The following is a 22,885-nucleotide window of genomic DNA, read 5'->3' on the forward strand; positions in this document are numbered from 1 at the left end:
TGACATAGCACCAAGATTACGGTATTCTGCCCTCTGAAGCAAGGTTAAAGACAAATGCATTATGGTAAAATGTCCAATACCAGTCCCCCCTACTAAACACCTGAGTCCTCTATCGATCCTGCACTCTGCCCTTGTGCTGCTCCCTTCTACAATCGCAGGAGGCTCTGAGAGCAGCAGGAGCCATTGGCTTCTGCTGTCAGTCATATTCTGGGGGGGGGGGGGGGTGATTGGCCAAGCTGCACTGTTTGTAAACACACAGCCACAGTGTCAGGCTTGGGAGTGCACCTGCATGTGACTTTACACGGACCAATACTTGTAACTAGAATGGGGAGTGCCTCTGTATATAGTGGAGCTAGTGGTAGTTACCCCTGACTGTTTCTGGCTGCATTGGGACTTCTAGACCATTTTTTTTTTTTTTTTTTTTTTTTCCCCCCTGGTCAACTCCTGGGACAGCCCTTAAAAGATGGGAGCTCCTCCTACCAGGACATGACACATTGCCTCTAGCTCTTTAAATGTGTTCCCTCAGGAACATGGCCAGTCATTTGTCCAGGGGGCATCTTGCATGAAGGAACAGTAGTGTGTGTGTGTGTGTGTGTGTGTGTGTGTGTGTGTCATGGCCCAGGGGCCTTCCTGGAGGCTTTTGCGGGGCCACAGGTTCCCTCCAGAGGTTTGGAGCAGACCCGCTCCCGCCTCTCTAAAGAGCACGGCGAAGGACATGGGCAGTGTGGTGCTGCTGCAGTTGGCTGTGGCTTCCTGGTTGGATTGGGGGGAGGAGCAGTGCTCTCTGGGCGCCAGTTTTCAGAGGTTGTGACGTCATTGCTGCACGTGGAGACTTGTGGTTCTGGTCTCTGCACCTCCTAGAGGAAGGGAATGCGGGTTGGTGCTTCTCCTGGGTGCTGTTTACACAGGTTGGCAAGAGCCAGAGAACAGGGTTTCATGGAAGCTTCTCTTGTGGACTGAGGGAAGCAGGCACCAGCAGCGCACAGGTAGGATAACAGTGGGCTAAACATTTATTGCTGTATGGGTTTTTAAGCAGCGGTGGCAGAGATCAAGGAGGGTGGTCAGGCATGCTGCACATGTGATAACACCTGTATCATTTTTAATCATGCACAGTACATGTTTTTCAGCTGTCTGAGGCTACTCCAATGGGGAAAGGGAGCGGTCAGATCATGCTGGTCTAGGAGACAGTCAGATAGTGTTTCTGCCTCCAGCCCTGCTAGTTCTCGCAGGCTATGCAGGTACAGACTACTGGGGGTAAATGCCCCATAGGAGTTTGGCTTAAGCAGATACTCCTGTCAGCTGGGCGGCTGCTTCTCTGGGGGGGCACGGGCCTATCTATTTTAACCTCCGTTAGCCATGGCTTTAGGCAGGCAGAGAGGTAGGTGGATGAATGATGTGGTGGGTACCCCTCTACTGGTCTTGGCGGGCAACTTGGCTTTGAAAATTGCAGAGGCTACAAACTGGCATTTAGGCTGCTTCCCCCTCAACACTTTGTGCTCAAGGGTATCTGCACAGTGCTGTGGAAGGACTAGTTACTGCCAAGAGGAGACATTAGCCATATTGTCTTCAAGGGTCTTAACAAATTTCTGAATAGTATATAGGCTCAGGATGGTGTCCACCTTTTGGTGGTAATTGCTTTACTTCATCTGCAAGACTTCTCGTGTAAGTGGATAGACAGTGGAAAATTGCAACTCTCAATTTGTGGTTTTTTGACTTGTCCTTAAAACCCAGAATCCAAGCTGTGGGATGTTGCCGTTGTGGAATACGTGACCCACCTACTGCGCAGGGAGCAGTCAGCTCAAACTGACATCAGCAGACAGTATGAGATCAAGAGGTTTGGCTGGGTGCTGTAGCACCAGGAGTTGGCTTTGCATCTGATGCCTAGACTTGCATGCAGGTGCTGTAGAAATGATAGCTGCCGTTGATGCTGTCCCTTTTTGCCCGGTTTCTCTCTAGTGTTATGCAACTCAATTTCCTGGTTGTATGTGACAGACATCTGGAGTCTTTTGCTTTCCGTAGTGGACTCCGAAGACTGGATACTCTGGCCTGGTCAGTATACATGCAGTTAGAGATGCTGAGAAATCCTTCCATTTTCAGGCTGGATATAAGTTTTGGAGAACTTTAGGGAGCATGGTTGTTGGAGCAAAAGTTGCTGATCAACATCCTAGAACTTGTGATGTGGCTGGCTCTCCTATGTTGGTCTACCTATGAGGGCTTTCCAACAATGTCTGATAATGCCATGGCTCTGCTATACTTTATCAAGCAAAAATTCATGCTGACAGAAGTGGACCCAATCTTGTCTTGGACAGAACTTCACATTCTGGTCCTCTCTGCAGTTTGAGAATGGCAGACTTTTCTCAGCTGTCAGCAGCTGAATCTGAACAATTTCAGTAAAGAACTCAACTCCAGAGATTTGTCTGTGGTGGGAGATGACAGATATGGACATCTTTTTTGTGTTTTTTTTTTTTTGATATGGCTTTTAAAGCTCCAGTCCTGGAAGATGGGGATATTTCTGACTGTTCTTCTACTCCAAGATGGGTACTTGTACATGGAAGACTTGCTTCACCTGTGTGAGACAAAGTATAACTCCAAACAATGTTATGAGGTGCATTTTGGCTTTTCTGCAGTCTGCTGTGGAGATACTCTGGCTTGAAGTACCTAAACCCACAGATCTCAGCCTTGGCTGTTCTATTTCACAGGTCTATCACTTCTCAATCATTAGCCTTTGTGCAAGGTGTCCAAAGATTCTTCTCCCTGGGTAGTCCCACTTGATCCCTCTGGGACCTTAACTTTGTCTTATCTGTTTTGCAATCTTTTTGAACCTTCCTGAAGTTTTCACTTCTTGCACACAAGGTGGGATTTTTGGTTGCCATTACCTTGGTTTGCTCGGCATTGAGTTCCTGCAAGAAACCATTTCTGTTGAGGCCTTAGTCTGCAGATTTGTTAACTTCCTGTGTTGTGAATGGGTTGCTGAAGAAACAAAGTAACTCAATGTATGCAAAAATCTAAATTGCCCTTTTATGTAGTAATGCAGTCCATTGCACTTTATTGTACAATTTCAGTGGGGCAAAAAAGTATTTAGTCAGCCACCAATTGTGCAAGTTCTCCCACTTAAAAAGATGAGACCTGTAATTGGTATCATAGGTAGACCTCCACTATGAGAGACAAAATGAGGGAAAAAAGGCCAGACAATCACATTGGCTGATTTGGAAAGAATTTATTTGCAAATTATGGTGGAAAATAAGTATTTGGTCAGCTACAAACAAACAAGATTTCTGGCTCTCACAGACCTGTACCTTCTTCAAGAGGCTCCTCTGTCCTGCACTCATTACCTGTATCAATGGCACCTGTTTGAGGTTGTGGACAGGTGTCTTTTATACTGATAACAAGTTCAAACAGTCCCACTCCAAACTCCACTATGGTGAAGACCAAAGAGCTGTCGAAGGACACCAGAAACAATGTAGACCTGCACCAGGCTGGGAAGACTGAATCTGCAATAGGCAAGCAGCTTGGTGTGAACAAATCAACTGTGGGAGCAATAATTAGAAAATGCCAGACATACAAGACCACTGATAATCTCCCTCTATCTGGGGCTCCATGCAAGATCTCACCCCGTGGGGTCAAAATGATCACAAGAACCGTGAGCAAAAATCCCAGGACCACACGGGGGGACCTAGTGAATGACCTGCCGAGAGCTGGGACCAACGTAACAAAGGCTACCATCAGTAACACACTACGCCGCCAGGGACCCAGATTCTGCAGTGCCAGACGTGTCCCCCTGCTTAAGACAGTATATGTCCGGGCCCGTCTGAAGTTTGCTTGAGAACATTTGGATAATCCAGAAGAGGATTGGGAGAATGTCATATGGTCAGATGAAACCAAAATAGAACTGTTTGGTAGAAACACAACTCGTTGTGTTTGGAGGAGAGAGAATGCTGAGTTGCATCCAAAGAACACCATACCTACTGTGAAGCATGGGAGTGGCAACATCATGCTTTGGGGCTGTTTCTCTGCAAAGGGACCAGGACGACTGATCCATGTACAGGACAGAATGAATGGGGCCATGTATCGTGAGATTTTGAGTGCAAACCTCCTTTCATCAGCAAGGGCATTAAAGATGAAACGTGGCTGGGTCTTCCAACATGACAATGATCCCAAACATACCACCCAGCCAACGAAGGCGTGGCTTCGTAAAACATTTCAAGGTCCTGGAGTGGCCTAGCCAGTCTCCAGATCTCAACTCCATAGAAAACCTTTTGAGGGAGTTGAAAGTCCGTGTTGCCCAGCGACAGCCCTAAAACACTGCTCTAGAGGAGATCTGCATGGGAGGAATGGGCCAACATACCAGCAACAGTGTGTGCCAACCTTGTGAAGACTTACAGGAAACGTTTGACCTCTGTCATTGCCAACAAAGGATATATAACAAAGTATTTGAGATGAACTTTTGATATTGACCAAATACTTATTTTCCACCATAATTTGCAAATAAATTCTTTCCAAATCAGCCAATGTGATTGTCTGAGTTTTTTTTTTTTTTTTTCTCATTTTGTCTCTCATAGTTGAGGTCTACCTATGATGCCAATTACAGGCCTCATCTTAAGTGGGAGACCTTGCACAATTGGTGGCTGACTAAATACTTTTTTGCCCCACTGTAGGTGTCTTTCTTGATGCATCTTTGACTGGGCCCTTGCCATACATATTCAGGAGGCTATGTGGTCAAATACACACACTGGATAGGGAAACGCATTTGATTGGGATATTGTATCAAATTATAGCTATAATCTGATTTAACGGTTTACCCCAAATTTCATAAAGTCCAATTTAATGTTGTTGGCACTGAAGAAGGCATAAAGTATAACTAAATGCAAAACTGTTTTGTTTTGAATAGATTGCAGACTGATTAGAATGCCTGTTTTTTTTAGTTTTTATTGCTGTCTGTATCCCTATTAAGGAGATTCACCTTTGTCCTGTTAACCCAAAATTTGGGTTTTTTTACCTTCAATGATAATGGTTGTCACCAGAAAAGTAAGTGGGGAAATCTTCTAAGGGGACACTAGTTCTGGTCTCCTGGGGGTCCCCAAGGAATTCCCCTAATTTTCAGGGATTTCCTGTCACTTCCTATGTAGCTATGGGAAATTAAGTGAAGAGAAATCTCAATAGGACACAAATGGCAAGGAATAAATTCTGATTGGGGTTATAACCTTTCCTTGCTCTATTTAAAATAAGTTTTGCCTATAGTTCTACTTTAATTATGCTGCATATGGGAGTCTTCAAGACCTAAGAGCATGCCATGTGAACCTGTCTAAAATTGGCTGGCTGCTGAGGCTGGACTCTTTGAGTAATTCATCAATGCTAGTCTGTTTATATGGTACAAGTGTGGTGTGTGGGTTTTTGTTTTTTTTTGTTTTTGTGTGTTTAAAAAAACCAAAACAAAAAACAAGCGTTAATGAAATACCTTCCTAGCAAACAGACTAGGGCTGATTTTATATCAGTGAAGTGGATGCTTGGATCCACTAATATTAAGCTCTTTTCTAGAACTTAAACTGTACCTAAAAGGAAGTGGATGTGTGCATTTTTTTTTTTTTTTTATGCATTTTAAGGTTAACACTTCTAATGTGGTAGCTGAAACCTCTTTTGCAGACTCCTAACCCTACTGCCAGCGAGTTTATTCCCAAAGGAGGATCAACGTCGCGATTGGGTAACATGTCCCAGTCCAACATGTCTGCCTTCTCCCAAGCGCTGTTCTCTCACCCCTCTATGGGAGGGCCTACTTCAGCTGCCCTTGCTCCAGGTAAAAATACTAGTTTTATAAGAATCTGGCTCCATAGTTTGTGGAAATACATTAGTGTTTTTTTTAAGTTTAGAATCGCTAAAAATTGTTTGGTGTTGGGTTTTTTTTAATGCTGTACTTTTAAAACTTTGCTTGTTATCAGGGTGCAATTTCAATGATATCAAAATATATCCAAAAGACCTAAAGTGCTGCAAATGGTTTACTCCTGGAAATGACTGAATAAATGGCTGCCGAAACTCTATGAAAAATGTCCCAGCTCACGCAGAAGTAGTATTTAAAGCCAAAACTTGCGTTTTTTTTTTTGTTTTTCGTTTTTTTTTTATTAAAGCATGGAAGTGTTAAGACACGATTCTGTTTTTGTCTGAACAACCATCAGCGGGACAGGAAGTGATGTGAAATCAAACCTTTTACCGTTGTCACCCAAACTAGGCTAGGTGGGGAAATATTCCAATCTGGACACCTGTTAAAATCTTTCCAAATGATAGTCATTTTCCACTTTATATTCTAGTTGTTGTGTTTTTAGATAGGGCAGACTACATTTATATGGCATTTAAACATGCTGACTGTCGATACTTGTGCAGTTGAGTACAAATCTCACTTAAGTTTACTTTCAAATCCTGTTTGTTTTGTACTGTCCAGCAATGACATCTGTCAGAACCACCATCTCCTCCGATGCATCGTCCAGGTCCTTACCTTCTTCCATTGGTCATCAGCTTCTGAAATGACTTATACGTGTGGCATACCCAGCATCTCGCAGACGTCAGGGATGAGATGTAATCTTTGGGTTTGAAAAATTGTAAAGGGCTACTTGAGGAAATGGACCAGTTGCTTTTGGACTATTTCACACCTGAATCCTGAGACTCGGTGCTGTGCAATTTTTCAGCCTATTCACTTGAATAATTTTGAAATTGCACTGAATTGCATCCAAAGTGTTCCATGTTCTAATTTCCAAAAGTGCATGATTTGCAAGAGTGTTAGGATTGAATTGATACCCACATCAAATTGCACACCCAGTGCATTTTAAACATGGCGTGGGACATGCACATGTAATGCAGACTTGCTGCACTTTGTTTTGGTGTGAACAAGCCCTCAATGAAGATTTTTCAGCCATCAGATTTTTTTCCCTGTCTTTAGGGAAGAAGGAAAGCTTGATCTCCAACTATGATAAATGGGCCTGCAAAACGTGTTACATAAAATGCAGATTCTATCGGTTGGCTGCTGCATTAACTGCTTAAGGACCACTCTTTAGCAGATACACTGCTACAGGGCGGCACCTGTGCGCAAAATTGTGTATACGTGATTTTGCATTTCCAGGTAGGGGGTGCGCACAAGCGCCCTACCCACGCTGCTATTTACAGCCGCGGATGTCAATCACCAGGTCACGGCTGGTAATTACCTGCCAGTGATTACCGAGCATCTCCGTGTCCCTGTCGGCTCGAGCACACTGCTTGGGATGGCTGTGCACAGTACAGCCAATCGTGATCGGTGTGCTTGAGCTGACAGGGAGGAACACCCCCCCCCCCCCCCCCCCAGTAGAACACTCCCAGCGCAGTTAACCCTTTGATTGCCCCTCACATTAACCCCTTCCTGTCCAGTACCATTAGTACAGTCAGTGCGGTTTGGTTGTTTTGGTTTTTTTAAGCACTGATCACTGTATTGGTGTCACTGGAGATGTCAGTGACACAACGTTGGCTCCCCCCAGTGCCAGACTGTCCGCCGCAGTCCCACGAAGTCACTGATTACCGCCATTACTAGTAGAATAAAAAAAATCCCATCTGTACCGCCATTTGTGAATGCTAGAACTTTCACGTAAACCAATTAATTTACAGGTGTTGGGATTTTTCCTAGCAAAGACATGTCGCAGAATACATTTTGGCCTAAAATACATTTTGGCTTAAATTTGATTTTTAACTTTTTTTTTTTTTTTGCTTATAGTGCAAAAAGTAAACGCACATACGATCAAATACCACCAAAAAAGCTCAATTTGTGGGGGGAAATAAAAAGTAAATTTATATTGGGTGCGGCGTTGCATGACTGCGTAATTGTCAGTTAAAGTAACGCAGCAGCGTAACTCAAACAATGGCCTGGTCATGAAGGGGGGTAAAGCCTCAGGGGGGCAAGTGGCTAAATGGTATATGTCCAACACCAGTGTTATCTACAGCAGTAAAAGGAGGACACAATATAATTAACAGCAGATTATTGATGTAGGAGTACACGTTTGAGCAGAACACATGTGAGTTGTACAGGAAATGAGGATGGAGGAGCGCTTGATGGCTTCTCTCTAGCGTGACAGAAAATTATATGGGCCTTCTCTGTTTTGGTACCTTCCAAGCTTACCAGCACCAATCACTGCATTTTTACAATCACAATTTCCAATGGCCATCTCTTGATGGGTGTCAGTTTCATCATGAAGTGGGACAACTGACATATACCTGTAAGCTATACAGAACCTGTTTTTGAAGACTAGCTAAAGCAATTGTCCTATACCAAACTTGTTGAGCCACCTTGGAAAAATTCTCATATTAAAGTCAGCTACACCTTTTTGGGAAGAGTTTTGCAGAACAAGTTTTTGCGTACTATTTCACTTTAATAGCAGTTAATAGAGAAGAGAGCTGATTTTGAAGTGCAGTCCGAACCCTTTTGTATTGATTTTAGGGATTTAAATAAGCCATATCCATGGTTATGGCAATAAATATTTTTAATTAATTTACAAAGAAGCCTTTCCCTACGCTTTGATTCTAGTTGCATGCATACCTTCATAGCCAAGTGCTCCAGTGGCCACTTAAAAAGTTTGTGGATTTGTTTTCAGATTTGTTGCATAGTTCATAGTAATCTGAAATCCCCATTTCAAATTATTACTGAGGCTTTTCTGGGTAGCGCTTGATGCTCATGTTTACATAAGGATAAGTTCACCTTTTAGAAAACCATAATAAATGCACATTTTTTTTACCTGCATCAAAAAAAGTGCATTTGTCTGCAGGAGCCTGGAAAGCATTGCACCTGCGATCAGTAGAATGCTGATGCTATGCAGGTCTCTTGCAGACCTGTCAGAATATCTGCTTGCCGTATGGGATGTAGTATTCTGACCTGAAGAATGAATGAGCTACCACGGTACTTCAGTGCTGTGGTAGTTCATTGAGGGACTACAAATTGACAGCTGCTGTAGTCTCTCATTCACAGATGACTGTGAATGAGTGATGTGGCCATGAGGGCAGGGCCCCGCACAGCTTTTTTTTTTTTTTTTTTTATATTTGACAGCTAGCAAGGGGGGGATCACCCTGCTAGCTGTGAAAGCAGGGGAGCGGTCTGAGCGTAACCTGTATGAGTGTGTAACAGGTTACAAAAGGTAAACTTGGCTGAGATGTTTGCTAGAAGGCTGTGTCCCATGATCTCATTCAGAGGTGTGGAGGACCTACCTTGCCTATATTTATATGTATTGTTTAGAGTGCTTAAATTGGTAGCATTTTGAAGAGTTTTTTTGAATGTTGACCCCTTTTCCACCTGCAGTTTGTGATGTATCAGATAACTTCACCTTTTTTGCTGTATGCTGACACATGCACAAACTTTAAAACAATATTGGAATGTGTCCTTTTATGAAACTGAGATCAGTGGTGATCCTGAGGATCGTTGCTGATCTCAGATCGTTTAGGAAACCTGATCAGCGGAGAACATGTTCTCTGCTGATCATCTCAGCACACAAACTGCCAGTGTATGAAGGAGTGATGTCAGCGCTTCACTGGCAATCTGTGTTCTCCCTCCAGATACTCCAGAATCTAAGGAAGCAATGGTAATTTACCGCTGCTTAGTAAACTGTTTGACCTCTCACTGTAATCTCACGAGATTACGGAAACAGCAGCTGTTTTTTAGTGTTCAAAGCGTTTTGTAGATAGCTTCTCTCGTCATTAAGAGAAGCGATCTACACCGCTTCATAAAAAGGAATTCAGAGGAGAACTGATCCTACTGGGAATGTCAGAACTGAGCATCTGTCATTTACCGCTGCATGATAAAAGGACACTATAATAATGGAGTGTTCAGATACAATACATTTGATTAAACACCTACTGAGTGGCATCTGCAGTACCAACTGCAGAGTGAAGGCTGAGTGAGACTTTCACAAATGGTTTAATTGGGGAAAACCTTTCCTCTTAACTTTTTTTTTTTTTTTTTTTTTTTTTTTTTAAATCTGTTAATAGACAAAGGGTAAAGCAATAGTAAAGACAAAATGATACCTTTTCTCTGTCTCAGTCTTTAAGGAAGCACACAGAGCTTTAAGGAAGTACACAACAGAGCTTGCGTACAATGATGTAATACAGATCTAAATCAAACCTATGGTAGAATACAGATACCATGCCACATACCCCCCCGCCCACTGTCAGGACCGCAAGAAACCGCGCAAAACTTATCGCCAAGAGATCCAACCACCACGCAGGAGCTACATCTCTACACGAGGCCAGCCAATCTCAAGGCGAATATCAGATATGCTCCATGCTTCAAACTCAAACAATAGTGACATTATATAGCACAAAGTGCATTTGCAGAAAACTCAGTACTTGTATGCAAGAAGGCAGGGACAAAGAAACAAGACAGGGAAGAGAGAGAGAAGGGAGAGATGCAAAAAGAAAAGATAGCCAAGGCCACATAGGGCCAGTAGAATAGGAATAGCAACACAGGATTGAGGGCTCGGGGCAATTTAGGAGACAGAACTCGAGAGAAACCTACCGCACGGTATGCCAGCAATAGAATTTCTGGGTCCCAGGCAAACTGAGTGGAACCATCTGGGAGGGGGTTCTGGCACTCGAGGCGGGGGACACAAGGAGGATCCAGAATTATAGGGAGCCCGTACCTGGAGGAGGATCAACCAGGTCCTTTAGTTCCGTAGAGTAGTACAACCATCCAGCCCAAATGTAATGTCATTTCTCAAGACCGTTTTTGACAGTATGGATCCTGCATTCTGCCTGATAGATCCTATCAACCTCTTCCACTCCGCTACAGTAGGGCACCGACTCTGCTTCCAGAGGCGTGGTATTAGGCTCTTAGTGGCATTCAAAAGATGTGGGGTAACACTGTTTATAGATTTTGAGTGTGGGAGGGATACCATGAAACTAGTGCAGAGAGGTGAATTCAGTAGGCTGAAGGGTTGTCTCTGAATCCAGGGAAAAAGATCCCTCAAACTTTTTTGAATCTTGGGGCAATACCACCAAAGATGCAGGAAGGTGCCTTCCTGAGGGCACCCCCGCCAACATCTCATCAGTCCCAGGGAAAAATCTTGGCTAGCTGGGAAGGCGTCCTGTACCACCTTAATAAAAACTTATAGCGCGACTCTTGTGTTTTGGAACTGATGGACGAGGCATGAGTCATATGAATAATTTTCCTCAATTGCCAGGGGTTCCAGGTCGAAACCTAGTTCAGCCTCTCATTCCTGTATTAAGTCAGAGTCCTGGGCTTGCACCCTGGGTAGCAACCTCTGAAATAAATCATGAATCTGATGGTAATGACAAAAATCCACGGGGGAACGACCCAACAGACCTGCGCAGGCTATCCAGGAGCAGCAGACTCCTGGACAGGGCCAGGGTCTGACATCTGACAATCCCCTTTCCACCCCATACTTTAAAGGATGCGTCTTCGCCAGGTAAGAACCAAGGGAAACATCCCAGTGGTGCGAGGAGCGGAGGGGAGAAGCCACCCGACCTATTAACCTGATCCCAAACCCTCAGCGTGTTAAGCGTAACGGGGCTAGTCCAGCTGGATAGTCAATGTGCATGCGGGACCCTAGGGGCCCCAACCAAATTTCTACCGGCTATACTCTTTCAAAGGGACCCATGTTTTGTCTGCGGTATGCGTCCAGTTTAAGATAAGAGCTAGGGCCATAGCTTTATAGTAAAGGGATATACCTGGAACTCCCAAGCCCCCATCCTCACATCTGTGAAGGAGCATGCCAACTAAGTCTTTAACAACCAACATAAACAGCTAAAGAATATCAGCAGGAGATGGATCAGTATCGTCATTTTAAGAGCATTCAGCCTAGCCATGTGAGGGCTGTATCATGCCAGACGCCCAGATCACTCTCCACCCCCTGTCATAGCACCCTGCAATTTTCTGAATAACAATTTTGGGGTCTGGGAGTCATATTGATTGCTTTGTGTGAAAGTTATAGCGTCTACAAACTATGGTATAGATACTGCAATTTAGGGCGTGGGGGGGTGCTTAACTGTAAGCACACTGCTCTGGATGGCTCTGCTCAGCCATCTAGAGCAGTGTACCCAAACTGATGGACTGTTTGACACCGAAACCGCAAATGGTGGCACGGGTAGGGCGTGCACCCCCTACTTGGAAATTCTAAAATGTTTGTGATTTTGTGCACAGGGGCTGTACTGTAGCAGTATATCTGCTATAGGGTGTTCCTTAAGTGGTTAACTAGCGCTAGCTACAATAGGTGTGCAGACCCAAAAAACAAATGCAAAATTATAAATGGCATTTTCCCACCTCAGTCACCACTTAAAACCCAATATTTCAGTTTTTGGTAGGCAAAAGTATTTAGTCAGCCACCAATTGTGCAGGTTCTCCCACTTAAAAAGATGAGAGGCCTGTAATTGGCATCATAGGTAGACCTAAACTGAGAGACAAAATGAGAAAAATCCAGATAATCACATTGGCTGATTTGGAAAGACTTATATTCCACCATAATTTGCAAATTCTTTCCAAATCGGCCAATGTGATTGTCTGGATTTTTTTTTTCTCATTTTGTCTCATAGTTGAGGTCTACCTATGATGCAAATTACAGGCCTCTCATCTTAAGTGGGAGAACTTGCACTTGGTGGCTGAGTAAATACTTTTTTGCCCTACTGTATGTGTAGAGGTTCTCATGCAGTGAAGTATTGTACACCATGTTCATGTTCTCACTTCAGGTGCATTTTTCCAAATCTCAAAATAACTTTGTACTGTTTTTGAACATTTTGTTTTCATGTCATGTATGTTTGTTTGTTTTAAGTGATCTAAACCCTCACTTCTCCTTTTTTGGGGCTTGCTGTGACATTAGGTAAATGAAAGTGGTTGAAGTGAAAGCTATGCTGTTTTTCAGTGATATTAGCCAGTCTGGAAGCTTTAGGGGCTTTTTGAGCCTTGGGTTCATATTGTAGGGTTTCATTCTAATTTCATAGTAATATGGCGATTTATGATCTTTTATGCTATTTTTGAGTACACTGGTATTAATTGAGGTTGAGCATGCATGTCCGTAGTCACAGGCAGTATATTGTTTTTTGGTGTAAAGCCCCTGTTGTCCTCAACCCCCTTATACTAACTTTGCCCAGCACTCCTTCCACTGCCTCAGCTGGTGTTACAGGAAGTGAATTACAGATGCCCGTCAAACCAGTCCGTGCATTGATCCTCCATGTATTCTGACACAAGGAAGACATCTGCCGTCAGAACACCAGCTATAGCTGGCTGCACCCATTGCTGGGGGGGGGGGGGGGAAGAGAGCCCCAACAGTTTGGTTGTACACAGGTACCATAGATCGATTTGTGTACAACCAGCCTGCTTGATACATGGATTGAAATTTGGCTGGTCCCTGCTGAACTGGACATATTTCAATCCATGTATGGCCAGCTTTAGCGTCCAACAGTGGGGCTTCTGGCGCTGGCTGCAACGGAGGAACAGCAGGGGAACACTGGCAAAGGGAATATGAGGGTTCAAGGACAAGGTCTGTCTGTCCCTACATTGCTATTTATACTTGTAATTTCTTAAGCTTTCTTCTGCACAGCACTGAGTGGTAGATGGGACCTAGATCAGTTTAACACATTGGTGCATGTGACTCTACACGTTTTTAAAAATATTATTCTGCAAGTTGGGAAAACTCTTATGTACAAAGCACTTGTTAGTAAGAGAAAGTGATGCAGAGCCTTGTTTTAACTAGGGATGCACAGATGCCCTTTTTTTTTTTTTTTTTTTTTTTTTTTTTTATTTGAATCGGCAAGTACAAGTATCGGTACTTTTGGTCAAGTACTCGCCAATAGAGTGCCGATACTTTGCAGTGTGATTTGTATCCGTACAAAAGGGATGCAAATTGCGCCGAAAAGAATAGCATAAGATTTAAACAGGAATGCAGTTTAATGTCCAAATCACATGGGGCTTCCCCGCTGCTCCTGTGTGAGCCCAGGCTTGTTATAGCCTGAATTGACACAGGAGCGGTGGGGGAAATCGCCCTGCACTGATCCCATCCTATCACAGAATGAAAAGCTGGGGATTTGAAATGCCAGTAGCTTTCTCCTCTCCTTGCATGAGGGTACAGGCTAGACGACTTTTGACTAGTCAGCACTGCCACGGTGCTGACCAATCACACTGTCAAGGCTGTACGGTCATCCCTGCAAGGAGAGGAGAGTTGCTTCGCAGGTCTGGGGATTTGAAATACCCTTGACTCTCCTCTCCTTGCAGAGATGATCATACTGGCTAGACTGCTTTTGATTTGTGCTGACCAATCAGAAGCGGTCTAGCCTGCACTGAGGAGAGAGCAGCATTTCAGAACTTTTTCAACCTTTTTTAATGTAACCTATAAACTGTACAACTCAGTTTAACAATAAACTGAAAGCTTTTAGGTGGAGGGAAGTAAAAATAAACTAAAATATGGTTGCCTAAGTGTGCTAATACTTTGCTAAAGCACATTTATTTTATTCCAGCACTCAGACTCATACCCAAAATGACTATTAGCATGGCACATCTTGACTTGGCAATATTTGCCCACTCTTCCTTGCAAAAACACTCCAAATCTGTTATATTACAAGGACATCTCCTGTGCACAGCCCTCTTCAGATCACCCCCACAGATTGTTGATCGGATTAGCTCTGGGCTGTGGTTGGGTCATTCCAAAACTTAAATCTTCTGGTGAAGCCATTCCTTGGTTTGGATGTATGCTTTGGGTCGTTGTCATGCTGAAAGATGTAGTTCCTCCATGTTAAGCTTTCTAGCAGAAGCCTGAATGTTTTGTGCCAATATTGTCTGGTGTTTGGAACTGTTCATAATTCCCTTTACCTTGACTAAGGCACCAGTTCCAGCTGAAGAAAAACCGCCCCAAAGCATGATGCTGCCACCACCATGCTTCACTGTGGGTATGGTGTTTTTTGTGATGTGCAGTGTTGTTTTTGTGCCAAACCTCTTTTGGAATTATGGCCAAAATGTTAAACCTTGGTTTCATCACACCATAACACATTTTCCCACATGCTTTTGGGGGACTTCAGATGTGTTTTTGCAAAATTTAGCCAGGCTTGGATGTTTTTCTTAGTACAAAAAGGCTTTGGTCTTGCCACTCTATCCCATAGCCAAGACATATGAAGAATACAGGAGATTGTTGTCACACATACCACACAGCCAGTACTTGCCAGATATTCCTGCTGCTCCTTAACTAGTAGCCGGCCGCAGATAGCCGAATGACGGCTGCACTGCGGCCGGCCAGTTCTGGGTGGACGTCATATGACGTCCCACCAGAACGCGCTCTCCTTTGCGCCCCAGGAGGCGCGCACCCGGCGTTCTCCGTGATCGCTGTGTCCTACAGACACAGCTGATCACGTGATGTGGTAAAAGGCCAATCACAGCGGCCTTTTACCACCTGATCAGCGGTGTCCAATGACACGCTGATCAGAGGGAAATGCAACTGCCGGTTCTCGGCTGCACTTTCCTCACGATCTGACAGCGTGAGGAAAGTACTGCCGAGAACCGGCAGTTGTCAGAGCGAGGATCGGCACCGATCATTAGGGCACTGATGATCAGTGCCCTGATCGGTGCCCAGCAGTGCCACCCGCAAGTTCTGCCCACCTGTGCCCAGCAGTGCGCCCACCTGTGCCCAGCAGTGCGCCCACCTGTGCCCAGCAGTGCGCCCACCTGTGCCACTCTGCAGTGTCTCCTACCTGTGCCGCCACCAGTGCAGCCCAGCAGTGCCGCCACCAGTGCAGCCCAGCAGTGCCGCCAGTCAGTGCCCAGCAGTGCCGCCAGTCAGTGCCGTCTATCAGTACCCATCATCAGTGTCACCTATCAGTGCTGCCTCAGTGCCGCCTATCAATGCCCATCAGTGCTGCCTCATCAACGCACATCAGTGAAGGAGAAAAATTACCTGTTTGAAAAATTTTATAATTGAAAAAAAAGTTTCTTTGTTTCTAATTTTTTGCACCTTTTTTATTTATAGCGCAAAATGTAAAGCGCCCAGTGGCGATTAAATACCACCAAAAGATAGCTCTATTTGTGAGAAAAAAATGATCAAAATTTCATATGTTGCATGACCGCGCAATTGTCAATCAAAGTGCGGCAGCGCTGAAAGCTGAAAATTGGCCTGGTAAATAAGGGGGTATAAGTGCCTGGTAGGCAAGTGGGTTAATGTTGCTGTAGGTCTCTTGGCAGCCTCCCAGACCAGTTTTCTTGTCTTTACCAAGAACTGGATGTCCCTCCAAAAACTGGTAATGTCACTGTTGCGCCGTATTTTCTCCACTTGATGATGACAGTCTCCACTGTGATTTATCTTTTGTCTTCTTTTTTTTTACATAGCAGATGTGGTATGCTGATCATTATGTTGGATAGAAAGTGTGCATCAAATAGATATTCATGACTACTTAGCCAAAAAACATAGGACTCCTTTTTTTTTTTTTTTTTTTTCTGCTAGACTTAACCTTCCCAGCTCAGCTAAGCCCAAGATTTGTGCTAGCGTCCTTGGGTGATGGGTGTGTCTCTGAAGATCGTCTTCGTGGAATTTGTTCCTCCTATATCTGCCTTTTTATTAGACCTCTGGTGGGGTGGACCCAGGAAAGGCTTTCTAACACCAATACATTTTTGCTCATCTGTAACCCATGGAGGAGTTTAAAACCTTGAACTTTCCAGTGGGGTTTTTTTTTTTTTTTTTTTTCCCATACTAGTAAGACCTTTTAAGGTCCTGGTGGATGAGGTCCTGGTCTTTAAAGACCTCCATGGATAAGAAGTTGTAAGCCTTTCTTTAAGGCCACCTCTCTGCGTCTCTGTCCTGCATGGCTCTGTAGCCTATGGTGGCTGCAGTGGGAGTTTGCCAAGCCCTTTTAGTCTGGACAAAAGGTGTGCTTTTGTTCCAGAAAATCGGATCTAGAAAATCTGCCATTTGGCAGCTTCTAGAAGACTTTTATTTATTTATTTATTTTTTTTGTTTTTTTTGTTTTTCCTAGAGCATGAGTTTTTCAGCGGATGTCTTGAAAGACTACATGAGGTTCTGGTGAGGATCCCATGGCTTAAATATGCAAACCCAATCCCCTAGCTCTTATGCAGCTGAGATACACTCACATACAGTAAGTGTTGGTTAGCAGAAAAGCAAAATGAGAGGCTGCTCTTTCATGCCAATGCTTGTTTGGCCTATCCTTGGATGCCTTCAGACAGACTGAGGAAAAGCACTCTTGCCCCTTCATTCTATCTGGTCTCCCATAGTACACACACAGAAATGCAATTATTTTTAGTAAATAACTGCTAAATACCTGTTCTCATCAGCAGTTGGCAGGCTTGTAACTTCAGCAGAGCACTTGTTAAAGCTTGTAGGAGGAGTTTCCTTTCTGCTCTAGTAGGATGTGAATCTTCTGACCCTCTGTCTGGACAGTGCTGATTATATGCACCCTCCCAAGAAAAAAATAAACTCTCTAGCAATACACAAACAGAGCATGTGTATGTGACCACGGGTTCAATCTGTATCAGGTGGTCATTGCATTGTGTAAAAAGGCAGTTTGAGCCTCTCTACCCCTCTTGTTGAAGAGTATTAACCCCTTAGGTTCCACAAGTAGAACAAACATGCTTTACTGCATATACAGACTGATTTTACTGTTGTGGGTTTAGTAACACTTTAAGAAGGCAAAGGCGATGAGTGCCACATTCTGGATTCAATGGAAGAGTTAATAAAGACAAACTTACCTATGTGGATGCAGCATCCATCTGATGCTGCGTCTGTCCCCCACATGCTCTAAGACTGAGAACTGTATGAGCACTGCTGATCACTCAGCTCTCCCCTCCGAGCAGAGAGTGGTGGGCTCTCTGCTTCAACACTCAGTGGAGCGCTGGGCTGGAGAGGGGGTGGAAGTGGCTGGCTCAGGCTCTCAGCAGTGCACGGAGTGAGTATGAGCCACCTGCTGGTCCAACATTCTGAGTGAAACCTGAGGTTTTTTTTTCTTTTTTTTTTTTTTTTTTTTTTTTTTTTTTAAAGCTTGGACAAGCACTGATGTCAGCTGACAGCAGGCTTTAGCCCACTGTTTGACAACTGGTCACATGAGTGCAGCACAAACTGCACTCCTGTGGTTCCCTGGAGAAGTATAGCCAAAATTCACTTTGGCTATACCTCTCCTTTAAGCAACCAGCCTCTGGCTTGATGCAGAAGCCTGCATCCCAGTTCCATAAGTATTGGACTCGAGTCTTCAGTGCTGGAGACAAACCTTCCTCACGGTAAAGGGGCACTTGTGTGAATTGGGGTAATTCTACTGGCTTTTGCAGACACTTGGACTCAGCAAGTCCCAGAGGAACCTTTTCAATTTCTTCACCAAGATAAGGTGGTGTTGAGGTCCTTTCAACACCACCAGGGGATATCTGATTCAGGTAATATTTGCTTGTAATGACTTTAGCTTTTCATGCATGGCTTTTTTGTTTCAGCCAGCAGGCCATTTGAGGTGGATGTGGGAATCCTCCCTGCTGTCATCAGTCTGACAGCAAGATTCCCCACTATCGTTGAAATACACTGCAACCGATTTGCTAGTTGTGCCGATCAAAGCAACATTTTCCAACAAGCCTGTTCATGAGAAGTTGATCTCAACTTATAAAGGGGTGCAGCCATAGATGGATGGAAATTTGGCCAAATCCTGCTGAACCGGCCACAACTTCATCCATCTACAGCCAGCGTTTAAGTTTACATACACCTACAAACATTAACGGAACGGTTCATTTCCATGTGTTCAGCTTTAAAGGATGCTGCAATGAGCCTGGCCAGATGTGCCTGCAGACCCAGCTGTGTCATGGTCCCCTGAGAGCTATTTTTATAAGCATTTTTGCAGATGGCAGTTATGGCAGGCTTTTACTGTCATGCCCTAAAACTGTCCTTTCGGTTCCATCTGTAATGGCAAGTACTGGAAGTTTCCACTAGTTGAGAGAAATGGTTTTTTGTTGCTTAGGTTTTCTTTACATTATTGGGTATGCATGTTTTTTGTGTTTTTTAAGGGGATTGCAAAAAGTTTTATACTGAATGTACACCATCTCTGTAAACTATCACATGCAGATTGTTTTTTAAATATATTTTTATTGAATTTTATGCAAGTACAAGAGAACATCTTGACATACAATCTATGAACCATCACATGTAAAGACAAAAGTCAGTACAGCAATTGAAATGGGGAAGAAACCTTGTCAGAAACAAACATTAATTATACAACATGGCAGTAAAAAAAAAAAGCCCAACCTCCAAAATTGAGAATTTCTAGGAACGAAAGCTTGGTTGTGGAAGCCTGCACAAAACATCTTTATCGGAGAATACATTTGAGGAAGAGTATTGTGTTGGCTAGAAATCTTAATGAGGAGTGTGAACTCCACTGTTGGATAGGGAGGAAGGTACCTGTGGGGTGGGGCTATAAGGGGAGTTGGATAGTTAAAGTTTACCCAAAGTATTGGTTAATTTAGCTTTGAGATACCAATCTGAATATTGGAAGGGTTCCATATGAGCAGCTAAATTAGCAGGTGTAAAGGAATGCTCCATGAAGCGCCTTGGATGTATCCATTGGGGAAGAGTGTTAGGAGGTTCCGTCTTTACAGGGTCTTGGTAACTGAAGAGACCAAGCATGGGGATCCTTTGAAATAGAGACGTTTGTATAATTGATTACTTTCTGGGATTGAGTTCTGCAGTGCATTAGAGACGAGTGTTGGACGAGTGTAGTCACACCATGGACATGTTGGGCGAGCAGCAACAGCCAAATTAAATGAGAAAGTATAATGGGCTTGGTGGATGATTTTATATTGTGTTTCGCAGAGAACAAGTGAAGTAATATTCCTGTATCAGTGTTTTGTCCAGATGATTCAATTTTACATGCACTTTTTATTATGAAAATTAACTTTAAAATAGTCTAGTGTGGTTCAGGTGAAAGTTGCCGTATGTAGATAAAAAAATTTAAGAATGGTCCTATGTAAGAAGACAGTCTATTACTTATTGTAATCCCTTTATTTTTTTATTGCTGTTTTTTTTGTTTTGGTTTTTAAATGTGGGATTTCAATTTTTACTGTAAGATTGACTCAGACCATGTGTTTTTTTCTTAGGGATGTCGCTGTCTGCTGGGTCCTCCCCTCTGCATTCCCCTAATATCACACCACATACTTCTCCTGCCCCACGGCGGCGAAGTCACACACCCAACCCAGCTACTTACATGGTGCCGACTAGTGCCTCAACACCAGTTACTAACTCCGTTTCTCAGCCCCCATCTGCAGGACAGGTTATCCAGAAGGAGACTGTTGGGGGAACCACCTATTTCTACACGGACACCACTCCAGCACCTCTCACGGGAATGGTATGCGCATAAAGCAATATCACTTTAAATATTCTTCCTTTTTTTTTCTCTTGCTAGACAGATGTAAAATGCAGCAAAGATGCACTACATGCTTTTCTGCAGCGTTTCAATTGAAGACTATAGAGCCAAAAATGCTATTTTTGCGTTCAAAAAAAGTCCCTGACCCTTTCCAAAAAATGCACTGGGTGAAAAATGTGCAGATGTGAACATGTCCCATAGGCAATAATGTTAAATGGACTGTGCTGCGTTTCTGCAAAACGCTGTGGAAACCGCTTAGGTGTGAACCTAGGGTAAGAGGACAGTACTAATTATGAGTCTCCAGTTTTCTTTAGTTGGAAGGTCTGAGGATCAGAATACTGCTTTCAATGTATTCATGAAAATGCGCGAAGTATGAACTCTAAGATTAGTTTGGCAGTAAAGGCCTTTTAATGTGCTCTACTGTTCCACAGCGCCCACCCAATAACATGAGGCAGTCGCACCCTATAATAGAGAATGCATACTTCTCTCTCCAGGGCTCTGTGTGAGAGGTAGCCTCACCACTGCTAGATTATGTCCCCTTCTAGGGTGCTGTGGTATATTTTGCTGGCTGCTGCATCAGTACAGGACTCTGCTGCTAGTCACTGTGCTTCCTCCTGCTGACCACAATCTATCTTACACACCCCAGAAGTGACAGATGGCAGAAGTTAAAGAGCAAAAAACTGACACTTGCTGGAGAGGAGGTCAGTATTTTCCTTTTGTGCAGCTGCCTGTTTGTGGTGTGGATTTTTTTTTTGACAGGGCTGCTCTTTAAAGTGCCCTTTAACCCCATAACTCAGTAACAGGTATATGCAGTATCTAGGAGGTAGGCTTTAAACCTTGGCACTGCATGGGTTTTGTGCTGGGAGCGTGCTCCAGTGCACTCCCACCAAAAGCACCAGGTCTCTTACGAATGATTGGGACTTGGCACTCCTGGTACCTGGTCAACTGGTGATGAGTCGCTGTGTAGCTCACCCCTGTTTTCTCTAGAGAGATGCATTTTAACATCTTTCTTCCTGCTAGAAGAGCGATGCAGGGTTACTAAATCCAGGACCCTGCAATCACTATATCTGATCTCCCGCAGTACACAGAACATTGAAATGCAATTATTTTAGTAAATATAAACGGCTAAATACCTTTTCTCAGCAGTTAGAGCAGTCTTGACTCAGTGTCGAGCTGAGAAAATGTTAGCTTGTAGGAGCTTTCTTTCTTTAGGATGCAGAACCCCTGACCTCTGTTTGGACAGTGCAAATTGGCCCTGTGCTGGATCACATGCACTCTCCCAAGGGAAAAAAAACCCTAGCAATACACACTAAACTGAGCATGTGCAGAGTGACTCCACCCAATGTCTTATCAGGAGATAAGAGGGGGCCACTGGAAGGGGAGGATCAGAGAAGTCAGGATCAAACAGCCTTTTCACACAATGCTGAGGATTAACCCCATAGATTACATTTAGTATAAAAAGCATGCTTTACTGCATATACAGACTGTTAAAGTGTTACTAAACCCACAACAGTAAAATCAATTTGGGGATCGAAAATATAAAGGAAAATTACCAAGAATGGGGAACATACAAATAAACGTGATACTGCGATTGTCAGGAGCAGGAGAATTATTATTTTGGGTTGTTTTTTTGGTAGGTTATGGTATTGGTGAAAAAAAAATGGCTGTACATTGCTATTTTGAGCCAATTTTCCATATGATTAAAAAAAGGGATGTTATTTTCAGATCAAAATTGGGTTTTCTTTTGGTGGTAAACTAAGGTATAACCCACCTGGATACACAATGTAGTTGTGATCACATGTACAGTTTTACAAACCCATGCCTATTTGGGTCTGGGCATTAAGGGTTTTTTTACCCTCGTCCATGAATAGGCTAAAAACATGTCAGAAGCAATCAAAGCTTGTCATGAGAACTGGTGTGCGCACATGAGTGGTGATAAACAATGTAATAGTGGTCAAGGGGCAGCTGCTTGAAAGGTGTGTAATTGTTCTGCATTCTTGTTGGGAAGGAATACAGCCCTGCTATCTCTAGTATTGTCTGGCCTCGGCACAGGGAAAAAAAGGTACACTTTGGAATTTATTAAAAAAATGATTCAACAGAATGCTATAAATCTGTGTTAATTATGCAATTGCTAGGACGCATTCATTTTGTGTTGTCTTGGGTTTTCTATAAGAAAAGACCTGTTTACTCTGGAGTCGTATGTTCAAACTGCAAGATATATTCTCAAAAAATGCATGTTAAAACTGTTGTACCTTTCCAGATGAATGAGTCCTTTAATGCTAGGCATTTTTTTTTTTCTTTCTAAAAGGTGTTCCCAAATTATCACATTTACCCTCCTGCTGCTCCTCATGTGGCTTACATGCAGCCAAAAGCAAATGCACCTTCCTTCTTCATGGCCGATGAGCTCAGGCAGGTATGTCCGAAAGCAGTCTTTACTGAATTTCTTTTGTGAGTTTTTCTTTAAATGATAGTAATGTGCCTTCTCAAGGTTCCTTCACCCCTTTTTTCAATGACTTGGACTGTTCTGTGCATGCTATTGCTGAGTCTGTCATCT

At 43.6% G+C, this 22,885-nt stretch overlaps 1 protein-coding gene across 1 annotated transcript in view; it reads left to right on the plus strand.

Moving 5' to 3' along the window:
• The window catches only part of PAN3 (poly(A) specific ribonuclease subunit PAN3), a 90,498-nt gene that overhangs the window by 45,619 nt on the left and 21,994 nt on the right, over positions 1–22,885 (plus strand). Inside the window, exons 5-7 of the mRNA XM_089685841.1 lie at positions 5,641–5,791; positions 20,066–20,313; positions 22,640–22,744. Of these exons, the coding sequence (XP_089541967.1) occupies positions 5,641–5,791; positions 20,066–20,313; positions 22,640–22,744 (504 nt within the window). The remainder of the gene's footprint in view (positions 1–5,640; positions 5,792–20,065; positions 20,314–22,639; positions 22,745–22,885) is intronic.

Source organism: Staurois parvus, unplaced genomic scaffold, assembly GCF_062004578.1.
Source record: "Staurois parvus isolate SC_StPar_1 unplaced genomic scaffold, SC_StPar_1.0 ptg000387l, whole genome shotgun sequence".
In the NCBI taxonomy this organism is placed as follows: domain Eukaryota; kingdom Metazoa; phylum Chordata; class Amphibia; order Anura; family Ranidae; genus Staurois; species Staurois parvus.